This window comes from Cyanidioschyzon merolae, chromosome 10 (assembly GCF_000091205.1).
Source record: "Cyanidioschyzon merolae strain 10D DNA, chromosome 10, complete genome".
Taxonomy (NCBI): domain Eukaryota; phylum Rhodophyta; class Bangiophyceae; order Cyanidiales; family Cyanidiaceae; genus Cyanidioschyzon; species Cyanidioschyzon merolae.
Genome location: NC_010136.1, coordinates 740,728 through 763,853, shown reverse-complemented (window position 1 = coordinate 763,853; position 23,126 = coordinate 740,728). Strand labels below are relative to the sequence as shown.

General features: G+C 57.0%; 7 protein-coding genes and 1 non-coding gene across 8 annotated transcripts, besides 2 other annotated features; 4 read left to right on the top strand and 4 right to left on the bottom strand.

Annotated features, from left to right (window-relative positions):
* Positions 1-144: 144 nt before the first annotated feature.
* Positions 145-2,217, bottom strand: CYME_CMJ288C (similar to DNA photolyase; the record flags this gene model as incomplete). The annotated part of the gene is made up of 1 exon (XM_005534934.1): positions 145-2,217. One exon carries the CDS (start codon positions 2,215-2,217, stop codon positions 145-147), a length of 2,073 nt encoding a protein of 690 aa, XP_005534991.1.
* A 297-nt stretch (positions 2,218-2,514) lies between these two features.
* Positions 2,515-4,231: a sequence feature (possible transcribed region).
* Positions 4,178-7,177, bottom strand: CYME_CMJ286C (polyadenylate-binding protein; the record flags this gene model as incomplete). The annotated part of the gene is made up of 1 exon (XM_005534933.1): positions 4,178-7,177. One exon carries the CDS (start codon positions 7,175-7,177, stop codon positions 4,178-4,180), a length of 3,000 nt encoding a protein of 999 aa, XP_005534990.1.
* A 1,011-nt stretch (positions 7,178-8,188) lies between these two features.
* Positions 8,189-8,731, top strand: CYME_CMJ285C (40S ribosomal protein S10; the record flags this gene model as incomplete). Its single annotated transcript, XM_005534932.1, has 1 exon — positions 8,189-8,731. The coding sequence occupies one exon, from the start codon at positions 8,189-8,191 to the stop codon at positions 8,729-8,731; it is 543 nt and encodes a 180-aa protein (XP_005534989.1).
* Positions 8,732-11,440: 2,709 nt separating this feature from the next.
* Positions 11,441-13,111, top strand: CYME_CMJ284C (cytochrome P450, family 710; the record flags this gene model as incomplete). Its single annotated transcript, XM_005534931.1, has 1 exon — positions 11,441-13,111. The coding sequence occupies one exon, from the start codon at positions 11,441-11,443 to the stop codon at positions 13,109-13,111; it is 1,671 nt and encodes a 556-aa protein (XP_005534988.1).
* Positions 13,112-14,225: 1,114 nt separating this feature from the next.
* Positions 14,226-14,863: a sequence feature (possible transcribed region).
* A 299-nt stretch (positions 14,864-15,162) lies between these two features.
* Positions 15,163-16,734, top strand: CYME_CMJ282C (MYB-related protein; the record flags this gene model as incomplete). Its single annotated transcript, XM_005534930.1, has 1 exon — positions 15,163-16,734. One exon carries the CDS (start codon positions 15,163-15,165, stop codon positions 16,732-16,734), a length of 1,572 nt encoding a protein of 523 aa, XP_005534987.1.
* Positions 16,735-17,377: 643 nt separating this feature from the next.
* On the bottom strand, positions 17,378-18,451 carry CYME_CMJ281C (hypothetical protein; the record flags this gene model as incomplete). Its single annotated transcript, XM_005534929.1, has 1 exon — positions 17,378-18,451. The coding sequence occupies one exon, from the start codon at positions 18,449-18,451 to the stop codon at positions 17,378-17,380; it is 1,074 nt and encodes a 357-aa protein (XP_005534986.1).
* Positions 18,452-18,583: 132 nt separating this feature from the next.
* On the top strand, positions 18,584-21,617 carry CYME_CMJ280T. Its single transcript, XR_002461365.1, has one exon. It is a non-coding gene; the product is annotated as a hypothetical transcript (transcript).
* CYME_CMJ279C (hypothetical protein, conserved) lies at positions 21,068-22,357 on the bottom strand (the record flags this gene model as incomplete). Its single annotated transcript, XM_005534928.1, has 1 exon — positions 21,068-22,357. The coding sequence occupies one exon, from the start codon at positions 22,355-22,357 to the stop codon at positions 21,068-21,070; it is 1,290 nt and encodes a 429-aa protein (XP_005534985.1).
* Positions 22,358-23,126: the final 769 nt, after the last annotated feature.

The following is a 23,126-nucleotide window of genomic DNA, read 5'->3' as shown; positions in this document are numbered from 1 at the left end:
CCGCGATAAAGCTGCTGTGTGGGTTGCGAGCGCCCGTGCTCCAGTGCTTCCTACGGCGTGGTCGCCAAACACTCTTTCGTGCACAGGGCTCTAGAGTGGTGCGCGCTTTCTTGAAGGATCTGCGTAGTGGCACCACGAGAAAAGTTAATACGCGTCTACGGTGTCGTTTTCGGGTATGGGAACGATTTCAAGCCGCTGGTCGATCATTTCAGCGAGCGTCTCTGCAGCTCTCCATTGCTCATCCGTTCGCAATGTGTATAATTCCGGTACGAGGCCAAGTTGTTCGCCAAACGCTGCTTCCGGCGCTGGATCTCGATCCCTGCCTGGAAACGTAGATGCGCGGGTCACCGGCTGTTGCCAGCGCCCGAAACATTGCGCACAGGTCGCGTATCCAACGGGATCGTTGGCGTCCAGCATCAAGTGGTTGTTAATGCGAATCGCCAGCTCAAACGCATGTGCAGGATCATTTTCGTATTCAAGGATTTTTTGGCACCAGTAATTGCGATCACGGCAGATATTGCGACCTCGTGTTAACAACTCACGCTGCACAGCGTTCCAGCGCATATTATGTGTCCGGGCATTGTACCAGTCCGTCTCGGAGTACTGGTAGTGGCTGGTGCGCCGCGACGCTCGGTCGTAGAGCGAGCGGCGTGCCCAGACCGGCACCGCGCCATCGAACGAATCGTAACGCTTGTTGTACATCACGAAATTGTACGCGAGCTCTCGCCGATACATGTTTTCCATAAACTTGCGAACATCAGGCTGCTGCGAGGCTATCTCAACTGCCGCACGAAGCGTCAGGGTATCAGCAGTTGTCAGGGTCCGTTTGGCTGACGAGCCGATGCTCAACATCGAGGATGCACTGCCTAAAAGAAAAGCCTCCTCGCTCGTGCACCCAGGCGATGCCGTCCCCGCCTGCGAGGGAAAAGATTCCCCCGAGTCACCCGTATCCTCGCCATGGTGTTTTTCCAGAGAGGCCACGACCCGTTCGGCGCTGTCGCAGGCTCGCATACGCCCACCGTGCTCGTCGAGTTCGCGCTCCGCGGCTGCGCGGTGAACTTTGATCGCCACGTAGACAGGAGAAATGTGCCCAAAAGTCAGGTAAGGAGAAAGCAGGGAGCCATACTCCGCCCGAAGCGCCTCATTTTGGTGCTCTGCTTTGACCGCGTAGCCATAAAGTTTGCGTGCGACAAACACTGAGAGCAAGCGGCGAGCAGCTGTCTCACCGCCTCGATACGCCGAGGCGCTGATAATCGGCGCATCACAGTCGACGCCGTGGTACCGCAGTACCTCCAGCAAGTGGGTGCGATTCACAGACGAGAGCCACGTCTCCGCAGACCAGCCCTGATCAACCTGAGGGAACGGCCAGTACCCGAGCGTATGCAGGTCTGCTAAGACGTTTGCAGGTGCGGGTTCCAGGGGCGGGCTCGGGCGCAGCTCATGCAAGTATCGCTCTCCGAGACCGCTGCCCATGCGGTCCAGAAAAGTTGACGCGACCACTTCCTCGCGAACACTAGCAGTCTCAACTGGAACAATCAACGACGTCTCGACTTCTAACAGAGGACGCCCTGCGAGCGCTGCAACGCGCGCCGCTCGAGCCCGCTGGTAGCGCAAGTGCCCGCGATCCGTGACGATAGCATACGCGCGAGAAGCAAAGCCCTCGAAGCTGCATATTTGTGGTGTGACAGGGGCTTCTCGCCCGCCCACTAGCGCTGGAGCTGCACCACCGAGAACGCTCAGACCACCGACAATCGTTGTGGATGCCGGCGGACTCTCAGGTGTGTACGGGACGCTCTCCTCGCCAGTTCTGCTCGTTGCGGAAGAGGCTCCCGTCGGGTCCAGCCGGGTAACCACGCTCAAAGCGGGATCCAGCCTCGTATGTATAGCGTCTGGGGAGAGACCATGGCGCTTCACGAGCCCCCTCTTAAAGTCCACAAGCCCTTCTAATTGAAAAAGCACGTGTCGAAGAGACCCTTCCAGTGCCTCTTCCAGATCGATGACGTTCAAACAAACCAGCGGCAGACGCACGAGGCGCGCAAGCGACTTGGCAACCTCAAGAGCCTCATTGTGAACCGCCCTCGGCGACCGCGTACACCAGTACAACACGTACGTCCCAGTCGCAGTATTCGGAGTGCACTGGTTCAGCAAACGAACGCGCTCCGGTTCCACGTGCGACTCGAGCACAGCCCGCTGGAAGACCTCGTGTTTCAATGCCATGCTGCGCTCGGTCAAGTTACACTTCGACAAGTCCTAGAAAACAAAAAAAAAAAAACTATTTCCCCAACTCGATAATAAACGCTTCACGTTCCAGTACAAAAAAAGCTTCTTCAACAAGCCGCCGTATACTGCGTAAACTAGCGCTAGCAAGCGAGCGCTCGCAGTGGAAACACTCGATCCGCCGGAGATAATGCGTGAAGCGTCGATGGACACACGCACGCGCGTCGAAGCACGCACGCGCTCACGGAGCGGCGGCGTGCGCGCTGTGCCCGCCCCCAGGCGCTTAGTGATGTCGTCAACAGCGACACTTGGTGCACAGACGCATGCGTACACGTATCGATTTTGTCTCAGAAGACAAAACATTTAGATTGACCATGGATACCAGAATTCGGAATGGATAATGGCTTTCGGGAAAGCGTCCATGATGAACCACCTACCTTCAAGTTCCATTACCCATACTTCCTCTCGGATATGCTGGTCGTTTCATACGTCCTATCGTGTGCCGAGTGCCTGCCTTGTTGCACCCGTCGTAGCGCGTATACCGCTGAAGCAGAAGCTGCACAGGGATAGAACGGCTTTGCCGTACCACAGAGGGCGTCGGCTCGTGGAATCCTACACCTGACACGGAATCACGGCTAATTATCATTCCGGGAGCCTGCAAGTTGCGCACACAGACGTACTGCCTGCGGCAGCGCGAAGCGATGTACGACAAGTCTGCTGTGACCAGGGCGACGCCCAGACGTAGCAACCTGCTCAAGGTCTCAGAATGAAATGCGTTGCGGTCGAGCTGCGCAGGTCTTGCCACAGCACCTGCCACTGGTGGAAGCATCAAGCACTAGCCGGGCTGACTCGTCCGGCTCGCGGGACATCCCACCAAGAACGTAAACTTTCGACAATATGGAAACGTTTTCCCTTCTTTTAACGTCGATCGTAAGTAGTGTAGAGTGCATGGATACGCACTCACATTACACGTATCGATGCGTGCGTGCGTGCATCTCATTGGAACTTGAAGATTCTGGACAAGTGAAACAAGGTGATGCTGCGTACTGGACGCGCTGATGGCCCGTTCCAATACGTGGCGAACAGGGTATCGTAGGGCGATGCTGGTACTGTTTTCATCAAGTTTAAGCATCGCGACGGTAAAGCGGCTCCACGCACGCGTCCGGTGCCCGCGCGATACGAGCACCTGACGAACATCAATGCCCGTCTGGGTCACTGCTCGTGAGAAAGGAGTCTCTGATGAGCATGGGATTCTTGATTTGGCGGCCTGAACGTGCATGAATATGGAACGCAAGCGCCTCCAGAGTCAGCGGCTGCAGGATTTTCCTTCTGGTCATGCTTGGTCGAAGCACGCAAAGTCGAAGGTGTTGCCGGGTTTGGGGTGCACTCGCTCTCCAAGCGCGTGTACGTTCTGTGCGCAATCGCTAGACAGCGACTCCATGCGTGGTATGCAACGTTCGTGGGCATTCAAAGCGCGGAATCTGGACACCATGGATCAGTGAATGCGCTGGACGAGGCACCAGCATGCTGTGCAGCATTGGTACGCCTCATATGATCAAGGACTTTGACTGAGAACTTGTGTTATATTCAGCGAAATTTCCTGCTGTAATTCGGATGACTACGCGTTGCAGAAAGCCGCGAAACGAGCCCAATCGCCCGATACAGCAGTGACTTTGGGTGCACGCGCGACACGGATCCAGAACCTTTCGCGCGAAATGCACACGAGCCCGACTGGGTGGAGGTTTTACGTCTATATGTGTGTGTGTGCGCGCTATGAAGATCGATGCTGCGACGCAAGACCGCGTCTCGTGACGACGCTGCGACATCGGGCGGCTCACGCGATGCTCCGCTGAGGCCGCGGACGACTGGACGCGTACGCACACATCGAAACGTGCGCGCTTGTCCCCGAAACCTCGACCGGTCGTGCACAAACGAATACGCGAGACGGAAACAGATGGATTTACGCGCTAGAGTTTGACGGCGCTGTTGATGACAAGCCCTGTTGTGCGGAGGTATGCTGAGCGGCCTTGGCCTGTAAACTAGCCAGGTGTTGCTGCAAGACTTCGAGCGCCTCTTCGACTTTCTCCTGCAGGGCCTCTGGGGACTCAACAAGGTGGAGCACTTCGGAGTTGTCCATCTCCAGAAGCATACCGGTTATTTTCGGAGCGAGCTCTCGCTTACCCTCACGCACAAGTTGCTGGTAAACGAGTGGATAGAGCCGCTCTCCAAGGATTTGTTTCTGCTGTTTGGGGTCCGCATTCGCAAGCATTTGGACGGTGAGCGGCTGCGATGCCGCAGAGCCAATCATCATGTTACCCATGGCACCGGACGGTACCGTGTTGCCCGCCCCAGCTGTCATTGGTGACATGGCAACCATACCCGCCATGGTACCGCCAGGAGGCGCCCGCATCGCGCCACCCATTTTGTAGCCCATGCCGGGTGCACCCAGGCCGGTCGGTAACCCTGACGCCATGGCTGGCATGGATACTCCCGGCATCGGGCCAGATGCTGGACCCATACGGGCAGCCATTCGCGCTTGGCGAGGCCCCGCACGACCTGCAACGCCGCTTGCAGCAAAGTTCGGGTTGGGATGACCAGAAGCGGCCGCTGTGGCACCTGCTTCGGCGTTTGCCGATCCGGGTACGCCGACTACAGCGCCCGGCGCCCCGCTGTTCTGCAGAACCTGACCAGAGCCAAGCGTGCTCGTCATTGGCTGCTGCGATCCCACGGTAGCGTAGGGTATGCGGCCCTGCATCAGCATGGCGGCATTTGGGCCGCCCATTGGAATACTGCCGGCGGATGCGGGCGCAGCGTTCGTCATATTCGGCGAGGTCATATTCATCCGCGGGATACCTGATGCTCCAACCGCCATATTTGGCTGCATTGCGAATCCGCCGTACGTCATGGCACCCGAGGCAGCACCACCGGGCATCGCGGACATAGCGCGGCTCATGCCCATGGACATCTGCATCTGCATCGGATGCACTGCGTACGGATATGGATAACCCGAAGGTGTCGGCATGCCAGTTCCAGGAACGTACATGGATGCAGCCAAGCCAGGCGGAAGGAAGCTCATCTGGGCTCGCATCATCGCCGCTCGCTGTGCCTCGATCTGTGCTCTTCTTTGGTCTTTGCGTTGCGCGAGGGCCACGTATATCGGCTTCTGACCGACAATTCGCTGGTTCATTTCAGTGACGGCCTTGATCGCTTCATCAGGGTGCGAAAACGCAACAAACCCGAACCCTTTCGACACGCCCTTTTCATCGCGCATGATACGCAGCGAGGTGATTGTGCCAAAGCGGGAGAACTCTTCTCGGAGGCGATTCTCATCCACATCATCGGAGAGATTTTTCACGAAAAGGTTCACATCCTGGAGTTTCTGCATCCTGTCGTTGCGCAGCTGCTCCATTTGCGCTCGTAGCATCGCCTCGCGTTCGGCTTTCTTCTGTGCTCGCCCGACATAGAGCGTCTTTCCGTTAAGCTCCATTCCATTCAGAGCCTCTACAGCTGCAGCTGCCTGCTCGGGCGTCTCAAAATTGACAAAGGCAAATCCTCGAGGTCGCACGCGCACAACGCTTTGAGCATGCGCACGATTCTCTGGAGCCTTGGCTCCATCGTTCCGTTCCGACGTTTCCAGGTCTGGTGCCGCATTCGATTGGTCGGCGCCCGCCGACTTGACCTCTTGGCTGCTGCCACCCTGGCGACCCGCTTCGCTGCTCGCTTCTTCACTAGGTGCACGGTGCTCGTCTTCGTGGTGTGGTTGCTGCTCCTGAACGGTTTCCGTTGGGATGAAAATCGACGTGATGTTTCCATATGGTGCGAATAGCTTTGTCACCTCTTCGGTCGTGCACAACGACTCATCCAAGTTTTTGACGTACACGTTCGTGAACTTGGTGGATAATTCCCCAGTGGCTTCGCGCTCGCGTCTTGGGCGAAATTCTCCAACGTAAACCTTCTGTCCGTTGAGCAACATGCCGTTCATCTTCGAGATGACGTATTTCGCCACATTCGCGTCCTGGTAGTGCACGAACGCATATCCCAAGGAATTGCCTTTGTCGTCGGTCGCAAGTTTGCACGAAAGAACCTTGCCAAATGTGCTGAATGTGTCGTACAACGCTTTGTTGTCAATGCTCTTGTCGAGATTTTTGATGAAGATATTTCCCTCGGGATTTCGGCGTTGCGAAGGATCACTGCGCTTCCACATGATCCGAATGGGCTTATTTTTCGTGAGCGGCCCCTCGTAGAACTGCAGGACATCGATCGCTCTCTCGGCGTCTTCTGGGTTCTGAAAGTTGACGTACGCGTAACCAAGCGAGCGACGGGTTACAACGTCGCGGCAGACTCTTACCGAGACGACCGGTCCGACGGAGGAAAACAGCTCGAAAAGGTTCTGTTCAACGACATCTGGCTGCAAATCGCCAACATAGAGAGACACGTTTGGCAGTTCGCCCGTTCCGCTCGCTGATGCGGCTGGCACAGCAGTAGCTCCGCTCGCTGGCAACGAGCTCATACCGTTTAGGGCGAAGCCCGCCACAGATCCGTCTCCGAAACCAGCGGCACCAGCGCCCGATACGCTCTGCGCAGGAGGGATGCTCTCCCCAGCGGCCTGTAGCGCTCCGCCGGGGCCTTTGCTGCCGCCGCCGCTGCTGATGCTGCTGGTACTGCTCGCGGAGGGCGCACGTGCGGTTTGCGCAGCAGCCGAAGCTGCGTACGGCCCGCCCGCTGTGCCACCAAGTACCCCGCTCTCCGCTCCCGACTGTTGGGCTGCGCTGGCGTAGCTCATCGGGGAAGTCTTGCGACTTGAGGTTTCTCCAGAAGCTGGTGCACCCGTGGCACCAGCAACACCAACGCCAGTGCTAGTCGAGTTCTGTTTCGACCCGCTACCACTGTTCAGCGACAAGTCCCTGATCATAGTAGAAAGTCCAGTCGCGTCTGCGCTAGATCCTCTGCTGTCCTCCATTTCTTTAACGTTATTTTATTTTTTTCTCTTTTTTTTACTACAGCCCTGTACTGCGCTCTGTAATAATCGACAACAGAAGCCGGCGGGTGTGCCTAGTTATGACGACGGCGGCGATGATGATGATGATGATGACGATGGAGCGGGGAGCCTTGGCGCGTCGCGTGATGCGTCGCAGCAGGCGGACACCGCACGCGGCGGCGCCGCTCGCGATGTGGGCGCCGTCGACCAACTGATTGCCGGCAGGCGGCGGCGGCGGCGACGGCTGCAATGACGCTACGTGGCGATCACCGCGGTGCATGATGCGTGCGTCCGTGCGTGCGTCCGTGCGTGCGTCCGTGCGTGCACAGATCGAGGTTTACAGGGGATTATCGCACATGCAGAGCGTCTCTCTATCTCGCGAGCCTATATTTCCTAGACGATGTTGACCGTGCATGGTTGATGAAATTTCCCAGATGCGACGTATGCAACGCGATAGAGAATTCTCAAATGCCGCTGACATGGGCGTTGGATAGAGCCGCTCTTCGTGGGTGGTGGTGCGCCGAGGTGCTCGCTGAACAGCGGCTGTGTGCGTGGTATTCACCAAGCCGCCGGTCATACTGGCTTTCTGCTTGGACAAATAATCGATTTTGCCCAGTTTCGTTTCGATGCGGTGCTGGCATAGCGCCGAGGCGGCAGCGCACGCAAAATCGAGATGAAGTTTGAGTGGTAATCAGTGGTCCCTGAAGGTACAGCGGTCGAGACATGCTGTGCGGCTTCAGGGCCCAGCGTTCGCAGATGAAACATCGACGGTACATGGCTCTGTCCGCCTCTATCGCGCAGAACGGACCCGCCGGTGCATTGTTGCCAGCACGTCACGCAAGCGCACTCGTTTCCAGGCCAGGGATGGTCGTGTCCCATTAGAACAAAGATGTCTAGTTTGGTTTCCAAGGTGCCCCGCGCTGTCGCCGCACACCTATCCAACAACCCGACCAGCTGCAGCTGCACGCACGTATTCTTGTAACGCGTAGGCTCATGTTGGTTTCGACTCCCAATCGACGCGACATTTACGCTCGCTTGTTCAGTGATGGCGTTCTAGTCGCGAGGAAGGACTTTGCTTCTCCAGAGCATATGGAGCTAAAGCACATCAAGAACATCGAGGTGATCAAAACGTGCCAGTCCCTGCGTTCTCGCGGCTTCGTTCGGGAGCAGTTCAGCTGGCAGCACTACTATTTCTTCCTAACGGACGAGGGTATTGAATACCTACGAAAATGGCTGAACGTACCGTCAGACGTTGTGCCGAAAACTCTGCAAGCCAAAGCCGAACCGCCGCGCGTGATCGGAGGTTTCCGCGGTGACCGCGCTGGCGGGTACCGCCGTCCTGGGGCCCCCGGAGAACGTGGTTTTGGTGAACGCCGGGGCCCTGGTACCTTCCAGTCAGAGTACCGGAGTCGTGGCGGGCCTGGTGGTTTTCGGAGCTTCGGCAGGGGCGGCGGTAACGCGCCGGGAGCGGGCGGCAGGGACGTGTATCGCCCCCCGCGCGCGGAACCTCCGGTTAGAGGTATGGAAGCTCCCTGAGTACTGCGTTGGTAATCGGCTACAGGTCGTCGTTCGTCTAGAAACATAAGCTCGTACGTTCACGCGCAGCAGAGCACAGTGCCGAAGCCAGGTCCGAGGGGGTCCCGCGTGTAGTGCCTGGTGGCAGTCACACGACTGAACGACTTGGTTTCTTTTCGACACTCGAGCGCGCGAAAAGAAGGTCTTGGCAGCCTTTCTAACGTTACTCGTATTCATGATCGATGTCTCGGAAAGCTCGTGTTCTCGAGCAGCAAGCGTGGGGCCTGTAGAGCACCCCAGTCGGATAGATGCATTCAATCGAGGTTACCTAGCGACCGCAGTTGTGGAACCAGACGATGAAAGTGCCTCCCAATGTCAAGGAACATTTATTGGGCGTAAGCCTGCGCTCCATGCAAGGACTTGAGTGGTTTGCAGAAATCTCTGCGCTATACGCTGCAGAGCTGCCGCTCCGGAAGGCAGCGTGCCGCCGGAAACCGTAAAATCATCCTGGCACACCACTAGACAAATCTGTGCATTTCCATGTCGACGGGACTCGGACGCCGATCTCATGAAGATACCTCATTTGGAATGCACGCTGGCTGGGACGCTTTCGCATGCGCTCCCTCGGTCTGATTTGCTTTCGCAGCATGGTACAAATCCTGCCTGAAAACTGTTTCCAAAGAAATCAGACAGGCGTTGTGTTGTTCACGACCGGGTATGGTTGTCGGATACACTGGACGGACCTGAATGCAAAGAAACTTACATCCTATTGTTGCGGGACAAAGAGGAGAATCCTGCAATACGCGTGAATGCGATTTCGGTCGATGAAGATGGCGAATGCATGCCAACGCAGGCCCGGCTCGATGAGAGCGACCGTTAGCGCAGAAGAATCACCGATGAGTATGGTGTGTGTCAAGCACGCTCCCGTCGTGATATCATGCGTTGCTTGTGAGTGTACCCCTAGATCACGGGTAAAAAGGATACCTATGGTCTCTTATTCCGCCATCAGGACCATGAGCGCGAACTATAACATTACAGCAGTTGCTCTGCAGGCATCAGCTGGACAGAAGGTACCATCGTATGCACAAGCTTTTCAATTTGTCACGGGGTAAAGTGCTTCGTCACCCTGGAGGTTGCCCCGCCACCGGGAAAGCGCAACCTTCGCGTTCGCCTGCGTTGTTGATCTTCACGAGATACTTCGGAAACGCTCGCAGTGTCCAATGCGTGATCCATTCGGGTTTCGATGATGGTGCATTCACTAGGACGACAGTGGCATGATGATTCGGTGGGCTGGTCTACACGCAAGACGCCCGCACAACTCGGCAACAGCACGAAAGGGCATCTAATTCTGGGCGGCATGCGGCTTTAAAACATGAGAGCAAGCGTATGCAGATACGGCGCCTACAGTGACTGTCGGCCGCAAAAGCACTGGACGCGTGTGCGGAATGACCAGTTACGGCACTGAAGCAGCGCTGGATAGACACTATTGGTCGCTAAAAGTGTTCTTCAGCGATGATCAACCAATGTGGCAATTCAAGGATGAGCTATACTGCAGTAGGATACAGCACCCGCTGCAGCGGTGCGCGTGCACATTGGTCCAATACCTACTACGTAATGTCGGGCATCGCCTGCGGGAAATCAGCGTACCCCGTCGACTGCACCATCTGGTGCCATTACGGGACGCTGCACGATGTTAGATGCATACACACACACACAGAGAGAGAGAAGCATCAACACAAAACCCTCCCCTCCCGCGATCGTGTAGCCAGCAGCGTCGGCGACGCAGCACAGCGACTCCCCGCCTCGCTCCCAAGCATCACCATCATCACCATCATCACCATCATCAACAGGCCTCAGCGGCAGCGCAATCGATGCGTGGTGGCGCGCATTGCCCCGCGTGACGCATCCGCATCGACCGGGTGCCTCGCTGCCCTACGTCTGAAGGCGAGCGGTCTATGGATGCGCACGCACGCACGCACGCACGCACGCACGCACGCACGCACGCATTGCGGCTGTCGCGTCGTCGATGCGTGCTGCTCGATGCCGCGCATTTCATTATTCGGTGAAGGCGCGTTTCAACACAATCAAGTGTAGCAGTATTTCGGGGAACACCCGTCTTGTGTGTATTCCAAACAGGGTCGAAGTGTGTGTGTGCATCTCTGGTTTGGTCCTGTCGATATCACTGTTTTTATTGTCTGCATCAGTGTGTTTGTGTCTGTGTGTGTGTACACGTGTGAACGCTTGCCTCGGGCTCTGACACGATCGAGCGCGCTTGACCCGGCGTGTCGGTGCGCAGCTGTGCCGCACGAGTCTGAGTCTAGTGCGGCGAGGGAAAGCAAGGACTGAATCACAGCAAGGGCAAGGCTAGTCTAAGCCGTGCTTGAACTCGGTAGGCTGAGCGAGACCCCGTCGAGCGAGGCGTTGCTGAGCTGCGCGTGCCGTGCTGGGGCGCAGACGCCCCCGAGAGGTTGCTGGAGACTATTTTGGAGCGGCACCGAGCAGAGCGCTTTGCTCGTGAACCAAGTGCGTGCCGTTTGTGTATACGTTTTGGCGAAACGCGCAGCGCTTGAGCGGACCGGTCAGCGTTTGCTGCTGTCCAAAGGCGCGTACGCTGCTGAAGCACACGGGCGCGCGCCTCCTAGTCGTAGAGACACGCGTTCGCGTTCGCGATCGCGGCCGTACTCGCTGGCGCGTGCGCGTGCTTGAGCATCGAGCGCAGCTGCGACAGCAATGATTAGACGGCCTCGCTACGCGCTCGACGCCTCTGGCAGCAGCCGAGTGGGTGGATCGGTGGCGCGGCACTGCCTGCGCCGCGCGACGCTGCGCTGGGATCGCCGGCTGGGGTACCGCCAGCCGTGCGCTGGCGTACGTTGCGCTGCTGGTGCTCGGCCTCGCGATCGCAGACAGGTGCGACTGCGGCGCTGGGCGGGCTACGGGCGAATCCCAGGCCCGCGGTTTGTGATTCCGCTCATCGGGAGCATCGTGGAAATGGTGCTGTCGCCGTACGGGTTCTGGGAGCGGCAGCGGCGCTTAAACCCGTGCGGCCTGAGCTGGAATGCGCTGGCGGGCTTCTTCGTGCTTTTCGTGACGGACACGGACCTCAGCCGGTACGTGCTCAGCGAGAACGGCCCGCACGCGTTTGAGATGATACTGCACCCGAACGGCTGGCGGATCCTCGGGCGGAACAATATTGCCTTCAAGAGCGGCGAGGAGCACAAGCTCCTGCGGCAGTCTTTTCTGCGGCTGTTCACGCCCAAGGCGCTAGGCGTGTACGTGAGCATCCAGGAGCGCCTGATTCGCGAGCACCTGGCGGCGTGGCTGTCGGGGCGCGGCACGGACGGCACCACGGCCGCATTTGAGGTGCGCCCGCGCATCCGCGACCTGAATCTGCGGACGTCGCAGACGGTGTTTGTGGGTCCTTACCTGCGCGATCGGGAGCGCTTCTGTGCGGACTATCTGCTGATCACGCAGGGTTTTCTTTCGTTCCCGTTAGCGCTGCCTGGGACGGGCCTGTGGCGTGCGATACGGGCGCGGGAGCGTGTACTACGGGACCTGACTGCGTGTGTACGGGCGTCGAAGGAGCGTTTCCGGAAGGACGCCGAGGCGGAGCCGCAGTGCCTGCTGGACTTTTGGACGGTGTCCGTGCTGGAGGAGGTTGCAGCTGCGAAGCGCGAGAACCGGGCGCCGCCCAAGTACAGCGCGGACCACGAGATGGCGGACGCCATGCTGGACTTTTTGTTTGCGTCTCAGGATGCGTCGACAGCGTCGCTGGTATGGACGACTGTGCTGGTGGCCGAGCGACCCGACGTGCTGCAGCGGGTGCGCGAAGAGCAACAGCGGCTGCGCCCGCACGACGAGCCGATCACCTACGAGCTGCTGGAGCAGATGGTGTACACGCGCGCGGTCGTTCTGGAGGTGCTGCGCTTCCGGCCGCCGCCTGTGATGGTTCCGCAGGTTGCGAGCAAGCGGGTGCAGCTGCCGAACGGCTACGAGGTGCCGCGAGGTGCGCTCGTGGTGCCGAGTCTCTGGACTGCGTGCATGCAGGGCTTTCCGTCACCTGAACGCTTCGATCCGGAGCGGATGCTGCCGCCGCGGCAGGAGGAGCAAAAGTACCGGAAGCATTTCCTGACGTTTGGCTGCGGTCCGCACATGTGTGTCGGGCGGAACTATGCGATCAACCATTTGATGTGCTATCTGGCGGTGCTGGCGACCACTGTGGACTGGACTCGGGTGCGCACCGTGCACAGCGACGAGATCATCTACTTGCCGACGATATACCCAGCGGACAGTGTTATTCGTGCGCGTTGGCGTGTTGCGGACGCAAGCACTGGAGCAGGCACTGGGGCAGGCACTGACACCGCTTGCACATCGGAGGCCGTACCAGTTGTCGTAGCGTCGTGACAGGATTAGTGAACCGTTCGGCAACATCTTCGACCAGGTGGCATTCCATTCATTCATTTATTGAACAGTCGATCTGTAGCGGGCATCATCAGGAGCGCTCCGTCTCGGAGCAGTTGCCGCTGCGCTGCCTCTGGGGCGCTCGACCTGCTCTGCGGCCGCGGAACGGTATCCGCGTCTGTTGGACCTCTGAGGCGACAGTGCCTCAGCTGCGGACCCGAGACAGAGCGGCTCGTGTGCCTGCCTGTGCACGATGACGTGCTGTGGTATCACCGGCTGCGCACGTATGGATGTAACGGCAGTACACATCCTTGGAATGTAAAGCGAGGACGACTCTGCTGGAGACTCTAGCATGCCCCTATGTTATGTACGTTCGTCGAGGAAGGCGCATCGTTGTGGTAAATGTACGCAGAGCGGGGTCTCGCGTCCTTTCGCGAGGCCGCTCTGCGTCGCTCACACACACATACACACACAGAGAGAGAAGGCGACCTCCAGTGCGCGAGACTGCGGCTCTGAACTTTGGTCCCGCAAGAGACCTGTGAGGCTCCTCTAAACTGAGCTTGTTGAAGGGTGACAGTGCCTCGTGCACGCCGCACGCCGACTCCGAAAGCACCACAACCGAGGCTGCCGCTAGACGCTGTTGTAGAGAGCGCGCGTTGTATTCGTGGATACGCGCCACTGGGGACGCACCAGCTCGCCTGGTCACCAATGATATCGCCTTGAAAAAGAGAGCATGAGCGGGGAGGCGTAGCCACGTAGGCGGCTCCTGGGGGTGCATGCCCTGCTCGATTGACGAAGCATAGCGAATGCGGTCACCGGAATGAAGTCCTGGTTCTTCACTAGACGGGAACGGCTATGCCTTTCTTCCGTTGAATAATGCAGCATGTTGGAAAACCGCAATTTTTCGCGAAATCGACTCAAGACATGAAAGTCGCGGGCTTGTCCCACAGAATGTCTACCTCTTCGTAGCCGGAACCGCCGTATTAAATCCTTGTTTTGTCACCAGAGCAGGAGCATGCGTTTGAATCCATGGTTATCTCGATGTTGCCGACGATTGACCAGTGCTGCTGCCTGCGGCTTCCGGCATCGCCTTGATCGCAGATGCCATCTACATGGAAGCAGTGCCATGCAGCACCACAGTGTAGCGTGTGCCATGCCCATCGATTTATTCCGGAACGAGCCTATCACTTGAGGAACGAATGGGAGCAGAATGTCCTCAGGCTGCAGTTGATTTTCTGGAAGCAAACGAAGCCGACTTGGTTCTTCATGTAATCTTCTTGCGCAGTGCTGAGTTTTGACGTTTTCCGGGTACCGATATCGTGGAACGCTATGCCGCAACACCAATACGGAGCGCGGAACCTGCTGCTGTAGCCTCGAAAGTAGCCATTCCGAGATCCTTCCCCGAGCCCAGCATCCCATGAAGTAAAACTGCAATCGCCAGAATATTACCTGTGTTTCCGATGTTTATGGCAGCCTCTGGGACTGGTCGAGCTCGGTGTTTCTGCGTTTCCTGTGTGCTCTGCAGCGGAAGGTGGCGCGAATGAGCGTCGGTGCGGACGCATCGCCGCTCTATTTTTTGGGAGAGCAGAACGTCTGCACTGACCCGCGATCCCCAATTTCGCACTGGTTCTCAGCGCCTGGTGAAGCATCCATTGTTCCGCCAACTCGCAAATTCCTCAACAATAAGTTCCTTCGGAGAGGCCCGTTACTTTTCGCATTCTAGGCAGCTGCGCGCTTGTTTCCAGCGCCGGCACTGCAAAAAGCAGCGGATCAGCGTTTCAAGAATCTCATCGCCGCGCGATGCCTTCGTGCATCGCCAAAACATGTCACGTGACAACTTCGTGCGATGTCAAGAGAGCCTTTTGGGACAATAATGTCCAGATTTCAATATTGGACGATGCGCGAATGAACCCGCCGCCGGCGCGACGGCGCAAACACATATGCAGCGCGCTGTTGCTGGTCGACGGCTTGTAACGCGCTGCCAGTACTCTGGTTAACGAAGGAGCAAGTTTTCTGTGCCGGTGTGTGGTGCGTACTCTTGCCGACGAACCATAATGGACGACGTGGAGCCTTTCACACTTGACGAGGAGACAACTTTTCGCTATTTGCTTCTGGAGTTGCCGTCAAAAGCGTTTGAATCGGCGGGTCTTGCGACGCCGAGCACACCGAGTAACGAGTCGGCGAAGCTGTCGGAGTCTCCACTAGCACCGTCGCCAGAGGTTTGTCTTACGCCAGCTCCTGAAGCTTCCTCCTCAAGCGTCTCATATAGTTCGTTGAAAGGGGGCAGCTGGTTGCTGTCCGACAACCTGGACCTTGTAGCGGGAAAGAGTCAGTCTCCGAGTGTCGCGCACGTGAAAGGGCCTTGGACACCGGCTGAGGATGCACTTCTTCTGAGTTTGGTTGCACAGTTCGGCATTCAGGCTTGGACTGCTGTTGCCGCGTGTATGCCTGGGCGTAGCGGCAAGCAGTGCAGGGAGCGTTGGCTCAACCAGTTGGATCCGTCCGTGCGTCGAGGTGCATGGACGTTCGAGGAGGACGAGGCTCTTGTGCTGCTGCATGCGCGTTTTGGGAATTGCTGGGCGAAAATGAGCAAATATCTTCCCGGTCGCACGGATAATGCGATCAAGAATAGGTGGAACAGTTCTATGCATCGCCGCTGGCGAGCCGAACGGTCTGCGACCTTGGCCGCTGGACGCCCGTGGAATGCGGAGACTGCAGCGCGCTTGAATCTTCCCCGCACCAGCGGAGACCATGCATCACAGGTTCCACGTTCACTCTCGCTTGAGCGTCTCTCTGCTTCGACTGCGACAGAGCTGCATGAAATTGTGTCCGGACCGAGAAAACGTATCCAGCGGAACAGTGAACCTATTCCAGTCGGCAACGGTAAGACATGCTTCTGCAAGACGAATGAGGAGTACGCGAACACCACGCAGAGCTCCTCCCAGACCATCCATAGCCTCTGTTTAGACCCGAGTCGTCAGCTATCGTGTAGTGAGGCGCCCCAGTTCCCGGAGACGTACTCTAGCGTTCAGGTTTCCTCATCGCTGGAGACAAAAATTGGCGAAATGCTTCCGAGCTCGTATTCACCTGTGAACAGGTGCATGCTGACCGTGGCGCACTCCCCGTTGAGCCGCTGCTCGAGTTCCGGATCACTGACGAGTCTGAAGGATGGCGTAGGCAAGCTTCGAGTTCGCGAGCAGCTGCGAGCTCGGTGTGCGTCCTCTCGTCGTCGCACGCTTAGCGCGTCTGGCTCGGACCGCTACAGACAGCGCCCAGCAGAGAAGACAAAGACGTGTCCGTTTATGAGAATGTCCGAGGAAGATATCGCGAAGGAAATATGCACGGACATGGGCAGAGCGCACAACTTTGCCGCTCAGGAAACGCCTTGCTGCGATGAGGTCTTTCTGAAACTCACCACATGTTCGGCAGATGCCTCTGAACTTGTATCTCCGTTGGAGTTCGCCCCAAACGAGGGCCTTGAACTAGCGAACCATACCGAGATTGCCGATGTCGCAAGTGCCCTCGGAACATTCGATTGGAACCTATCTCCCGCGGCCGAGAAAGGCGATATTCCCAAAGATAAGGAAATTCTAGATCTGGATGGCTGGCTCCTGAGTGGCGTCTAAGTTCGCGCCAATACCGCGCGATTCCATCATACAAAGGGCTCAGTGTCCAACATCAGACGACAAGAACAGCAGCATGAAATCTCAATGTAACCGGCTTTCGCTGAGGAGGAGAGTGGTGGACACGATATGGCTCAAAAATTTCATAGAATCAGTTTTACCCAGTCAACGGATAGCGAGTGCGACCGATGCTAGCGCCCCGAAGGAGAAAAGCCCAAGGCCGCAGCGATAGACAGCGCTGGATGTCGTGATCGCGTAGCGCCAACGCCCCAGAATGGCGGCTGCGTTGCGCGAGCACCACGATTATGCGCTCCGCGGTTCAGGTGTTCTCATTCGAGCATGTGGCGCGCAACATGCTGGTCCCTCGTGTTCGTATAAAAGAGAACAGGTTACCTCGAGAGATTCGATTGCGTTGCGAGGATATCGATCGTTTCCGCCACAGCACAGCTGGCCTGCGGCTCTGGTTCGGCGCCAGCGTCGTCCTCTGTCCACAGACCTGACATCCGGTGTCGAGGGAGCAACGCATATCCACGCATTTCGGGTAGGTGCCCAAGTACACTGTTCGTGGTGGACTAGATGCGGCACGCTCCGCTGGTGTATGCTCAGCGTGCGTCGCACAAGGCCGCATGTCGCCGGTGCTGGACGCTTAGGCACGCGGGCTTCGCCGCGCGCTTCCAGAGCTGCACTCTACGTGCTGTATGGTCAACACCGCAGAGAGGAAGCCCGCACCAAAGGAAACGCCGCATAATGCGAAGATTTTCGAATACGATGGATGGCAGATGCGCCTCGAGGGGCCCAGCGCCCCGGCCAGCATCCGAGATACACGCTTCAGGCAGCTTATCAGAGCATTCGATTGGCTTCGACGATCACCTGGCGGGTGTTCCGGATTCACTGCCCAGATATTGGGAACCTCTTCAACACAGATAGCTGGCAGCCGTCGTCGTCGTCGTTCTTGTTGTTGTTGTCGTCGTCGTTGTGTCCTCGCCGGAGCCCGTTCTGTTGGGGGTTTCCCGCTTTTCGATGGCGGTTCGGAGGGTGCTTGCGTCGAATCAGGCGCTTTTGCTACCGCATTCGCTTGCGCGCAATCATGCACCTCCTCCTGCAATCCAGGATTTTCAATCGACGCTGCAACAGTGATAGGGTTATGCACGGTGTGTGGCGAAGCACCTGTACGAGGCGGGCTCACCAGATCGTCAGCTCGGACAGAGCCTGCAGTCTGACCGGAATTTTCGTCGACACTCTCGGGTTTAGCCACTGTGGTGCAGCTTGCGTGTTCGGAATATGCTCGGTTGCAGGAATCGAGCACATCGCCGCCCAGCGTTCCACCCATAATTGCTCTGCCGTCTCTGGGGGCTCGGGCGCACACGGGACTCACACTGAACGCAGTGGCTGGCGTACCCTCGAGCAACAGGCTCTCCTTTTCCACCTGAACCGGGGCGACAGGTTCCAAAGTATTCAGATACGAAAAGTCCCGATTTTCCTTGTCAGGATACTGGCCATAAACGACCTTTTCTTCGATAGCTTGGAAGAGCCTTGTACGTGAAGAACACGCTAGCGCTCTCTCGCGTTGTTCCAGCAAATCGTTGATTCGAGAAACATAGCTCCGAAGCCTCCTGTACGCTGTCCGATAGCGGAGCAACTCTGCCTTGAGCGCATGGATACGCTGCTGACTGTATGAGAGCGTCCCGAAAGGACGCGCCCCGTGCGAAGGTGTCTGCATGGAAGCGTCTCAGCGGCGACAGAAAATACTGAGAAGCAGCAGCCAGTTCGTTTGTCGGTCGGAAATTGAATTCCCGAGGTACTGCGCGGCGTAACGCACGGCCGCCGCGGGCCGCAGTGACAAAGCATTTTCATTGATTATGGACTCCAGATTGCGGGATAGCTATTGGCAGACGAGAAATCGCTCTTTATGTTGTGCCCTAACTTCCAGCTCTATATCCCATATTTTCTCTCGGAGGTGCTGGCCGTTTTGTACCTTCAATCGCGCGGCGATTGCTTGCTTTGAGCGCCCGCCTTGGCGCTTATACTGCTGGAGCCGATGCCTCACGGAAACAGTACGGCTCTGCCATACCACTGGGGTAGCCGGCTCGACGCGTGGATCACCCGACATGGGGTCGGAGTACAAAATCATTCTGGGAGCCTGCTAACTGTACGGAGAGACGTACTGCGTGCCGCATCGCGAAGCAATATGCAGGGAGTCTACAGCGGCCAGAGCGACGTCCAGGCGCAATCTACCCGCTCTTTGTCCCAGAGTGAACTGCGTAGCGGACGAGTTGCTGCTCAGATATCACTAAAGCACCTGCCATTGGAGAGGTAGATGATTCACTAGCCTGGTAGACTCGAGCGGTTCGCGGGAGCGTCCGCCTAGAAGGTAACCTTTCGAAAATGCCGAAAACCTTTCCCGTTTTCAGCGCGAACACTATGCCACGCTCTACTGGATGCCGAGATCCTTCGCGCACTCGAGGATCCCGAGCTCGTGTGTACTTTCTTTCGATTAAGAAATCGAGGATCCCTGGTTCACTGAAATGTTATGTCGATCAAAACAAATTGTGTGCAGGCAGACCTGACGATCATCGAATGTGACCTTGGATTTTTTTACGGTGCAAGATCGTCAAGACTGACCGGGAAACCCCAAGGGTGCGAGCGTTGTAGGAAGCCGCCCCCATGGCTGGAGGCACTGCAACGCCACGCTGAGACCGTGCAACGTACGCGGTGCGCTGGGCATCTGGAGATTCACCGGGCCAATCGAGTTTCCGTTCCTGAGGAAAAGTCCTGTCTGATATGTTTGTGTCGACGGCAGCATCTGCAGTCGACATCCGGGAATGTCTCGTGCCTCCAGAGCGTTCGGTGGCTTTACGTTAAGCGGACGTTCGAGGGAATCGTTTAACAGTCATTGTGAGCGTTGTGCTGAAACGCTGAATGCTATCGAAGTAAACAATCAGCGGTCAGGACAGAGGGGATCGGTTACTCGCTGGAGCAAAGCACAAAGGTTGTACGGCAAACACAATGCAGCAAATCTAGAGCACGGTTGAAACTTGTACCTGGAATCATTCCCCCTGGAGATTCATGCGCGATAAGCGTGTTCTATGAGCTGATACTGCTGAGTATATCGATCAGCAAAAACGAGATCGCTGCAGCGCTTCACCGTATTTGACAATTTTCTATCAGCCCTGGTCTTGTCCGTCTGTGCGGATTCTACTTTGGATCCAGCGAGCTGCGAGACGACTTGCGTCTATGCCAGCGCCGGCTTTCCCTATGATGCACAATCGACAACGCTTACAAGAATCCCCGGGATGCGCAGTTGACCTGGACGCCGTGGAGACACTCCCGCTCCGATCTAAGCACGTTCGGGTTCCAGTCACATCGGACTAGTATTCGCGTTGGCATAACGGATTGCACAGTCGAGCGAACCACCAGATGCCAAGCCTACCGCAGGTACGTACCGGTACCCAGGATGCACCGTTGCCGCAGCACTGCCTCTGCATAAGAACAAGACGCCTCCGCGAGTGCCTGTGCCACGGCGTTGCGCGACGGTGGTGATCGGATCTCAAACTGGCGGCGCCTACGGCAAGCGCTCATGCTGGTGCTGCGTTCTAAGGAACTTTATACTGTGTGCGTACAGCTTGCAAACTTTGGACTAGAGGAGTTGACGCACGGATGCTTTTCGGAAAAACCAGCCAAACACTGGCGTTCGCGGGTCTCTTTTCAACTGCTTACAAAGCTGCTGGCACTTGTGGAAGGTTTTGTCGCCGCGACGCTGCGGCCGAGGGCTTGTCTGCGCGTGTGGCGAGGGGTCAGCAGCTGGTGCACAGAAGGCGCCGAGTCCCTGGGCAGCGTTTTTCCGCGCTGCTCGACGGTCCCATGGTGGACGCATTTTCACAGGGACAATTACATCATCACGCGGACTTGCAACTTTACGTTATACGCACCATGCTCTTAGGGGTGCTCGGGGTCATCGGAATGCGGATCCACCGACCGCCGTTTCCGATACTGAATAACCGTACGCCACGTTGGCGACGCGCAGCGGAGGCGCGGAGGATTCGCTTTCTTCGAGCTAAAAGTCGCGGCCCTTTCTTTGCTGACGTAGCAGACCGTCTCCCGAAACGACTTCGACCGCTGGTTCAAGAAGAGATACCAGAAGAGCTCCAGGTCCGTCAAAGGCACACTCCGGCGAAGCGGACGGTCGCAAACGATAGCTAAAGACAACTCCACGGAGTCTGTGAGCTGGAACAAGTTACACTCATTCGAACCGGTACCCCTAACCCCAGCTTTACCTTGGACGAAGCTGAAATGAGTGTTGGGCCGAACGGCGCTTCTGGCCAGTGCCACGGAGACGCTACTGACGCCACTTGTTCGACACAGAGCTGTCGTCGGAGGCACGCTCCCACCAGGTCGCTGTCTGCATCCCTCGCCGCAAGAAACCAAATGACCCACCATCTTTCTCGTTCTGTTGTGGAAATACGGCCTTCGTTAGGGCATCCTTGGCCTCTGTGAGTCTCGGCCGTGTGGCATACTGTGCAACCTGCCGATAACGATTCTCTTGGGTCTCGAGAAGCACCTGGTATGGCTCTGGATATACCCTAAATATTGCGCCTTGATAGTTGACAACAAATGGAGGTCGCGAAATCGACCTCGAGTACGAGCGCGTTCGCAAGTAGTAGACGGGCAAGAATCGACATAGAAAGCGGTGATGGAGCATCCGAGACGGAAACGCAGGCAAGCCCAGATCACCACGTGATGTATCCAGCTGCATATTGAATAGAATGACGGGTCGCTGGTCGCCTCTCGTTTTGTCCGTTTCTTCGAGACGTTGCACGAACTTTTCCACGTCCACGAGCTCCTGCGCCGAGGCGCCAAGAACGATAAAAATATCGTCATCATCCAAAATGGGTTCGATACGATCGCCAGCATCACCGTCGCGAATATTGGCTTGCAGGATTCGCTGGATAAAGTTACCAGCCTCATAGCCCGCGCGCAGAGCAGCAAGCCGGATGCGGCTGTCCGCAGTGCCGACTGTATCACCGAAGCGATTTGCATACCCCGAGCCTGGTTTCTTGGGGGCAGCATCCCCCGCAAAGGCTCGGTTACGCTCGATCATGTCGGGATAGATGAGCGCGACTCGCTGATAAGTCGAGCGGCCATTGCGTCTCTCTCGCGTTGTTTCCTGAAGCATTTTCGCAAAGTCAAACGCCAGTCGCGTATTGGCGTCAATAACGTCGTCCGATGAAGATCTGGTCGAATTCAGCACACTTGCGGGCAATGGAGGGAAGTCAATCTCCAGTAGACGCTCTCCAGCCTCCACTGCTGCTAAAACTGCTTCCACTGCTTGGTTTAGGGCCTGGTAAAAGGTACTCGGTGGTGGCGAGAATGTTTGCTTTGCTCGCGTCTTTTTCGGCTGATTACCGTTGCTATTTCCGGCGCACAGGCGTGCTGGACACCAGCGCACCATCAACGCCTGTTGGCGACGCCTCGAAAGCAGGGGTCTCGTGAAGGAGACGGGAGCCCCCCGACCACACCGTTCGGGTCTTGGCGCGAAGTGCACTTGGTCCGCTCGTGTTCCTACTATTTGCACCCATGTCATTGCGTCCTCTGAGCACCTAGAGCCACTGGGAGGCAAGGAACGCATCGTTCACCCCAAGCACAATGAACCTACACCCCGTCAACAAATTCGCTTTTATGTGCAAGAATTGAACGATTAACAGCGCGTGCATGCAGCGGCTGGCACGGCAGGTCATTTTCAAGTCGAGGTACACACGATTGAATACTGTTTTGAGTTTTTCAATAAACGAACGCGCTTTAAACAATGTGCACAAAGTAACAATAACTACTCGAATAGGACGGAGAAACGCCGCGAATAATGTGGCTAGTGATGCAACGGGCGCGAGGAGAATAAAAAAAGACAAAACAAACTAGTCGCAAACTATTTATTAAAGAACAACTATCTTAAAGACCCACACACCACGCCCGCCTTAGAGGTCTAGTTTTTCCGGAGAAGCTCTGAAAGTGGGTTAACGCGGGGTGCTTGGGCGACGGCGAAGGAAGCCCACGCCAGGGACCTTGACCGCAACGAACGGAGGGGCGGCGGCAGCAGCACCAGAAAATGTTGACGAAAATCCTGATTAGTCATCCGCCCCTCCCGAATCAACGCTGCAGGTTCGGGCGCAAATCTTGGATCCATCCTTGAACTCGGGCTCCGTTTTACCTCCTACCTTGGCTACCTACCTCAACTTTGGAAATAGTCTCGGCGGAGACTTTTGAAGACGGCTGGCAGTATGTTTGCGGTCGAAGCTGGAATAAGCGGCTTGCCCGCCTATGTGTTTGGGGAGCGGATACGTAGCCGCTGAAAGGGTGGTTTGCAGACTGTTCCCAATTGTTGAGGGGAGGTTAAAGCGTCG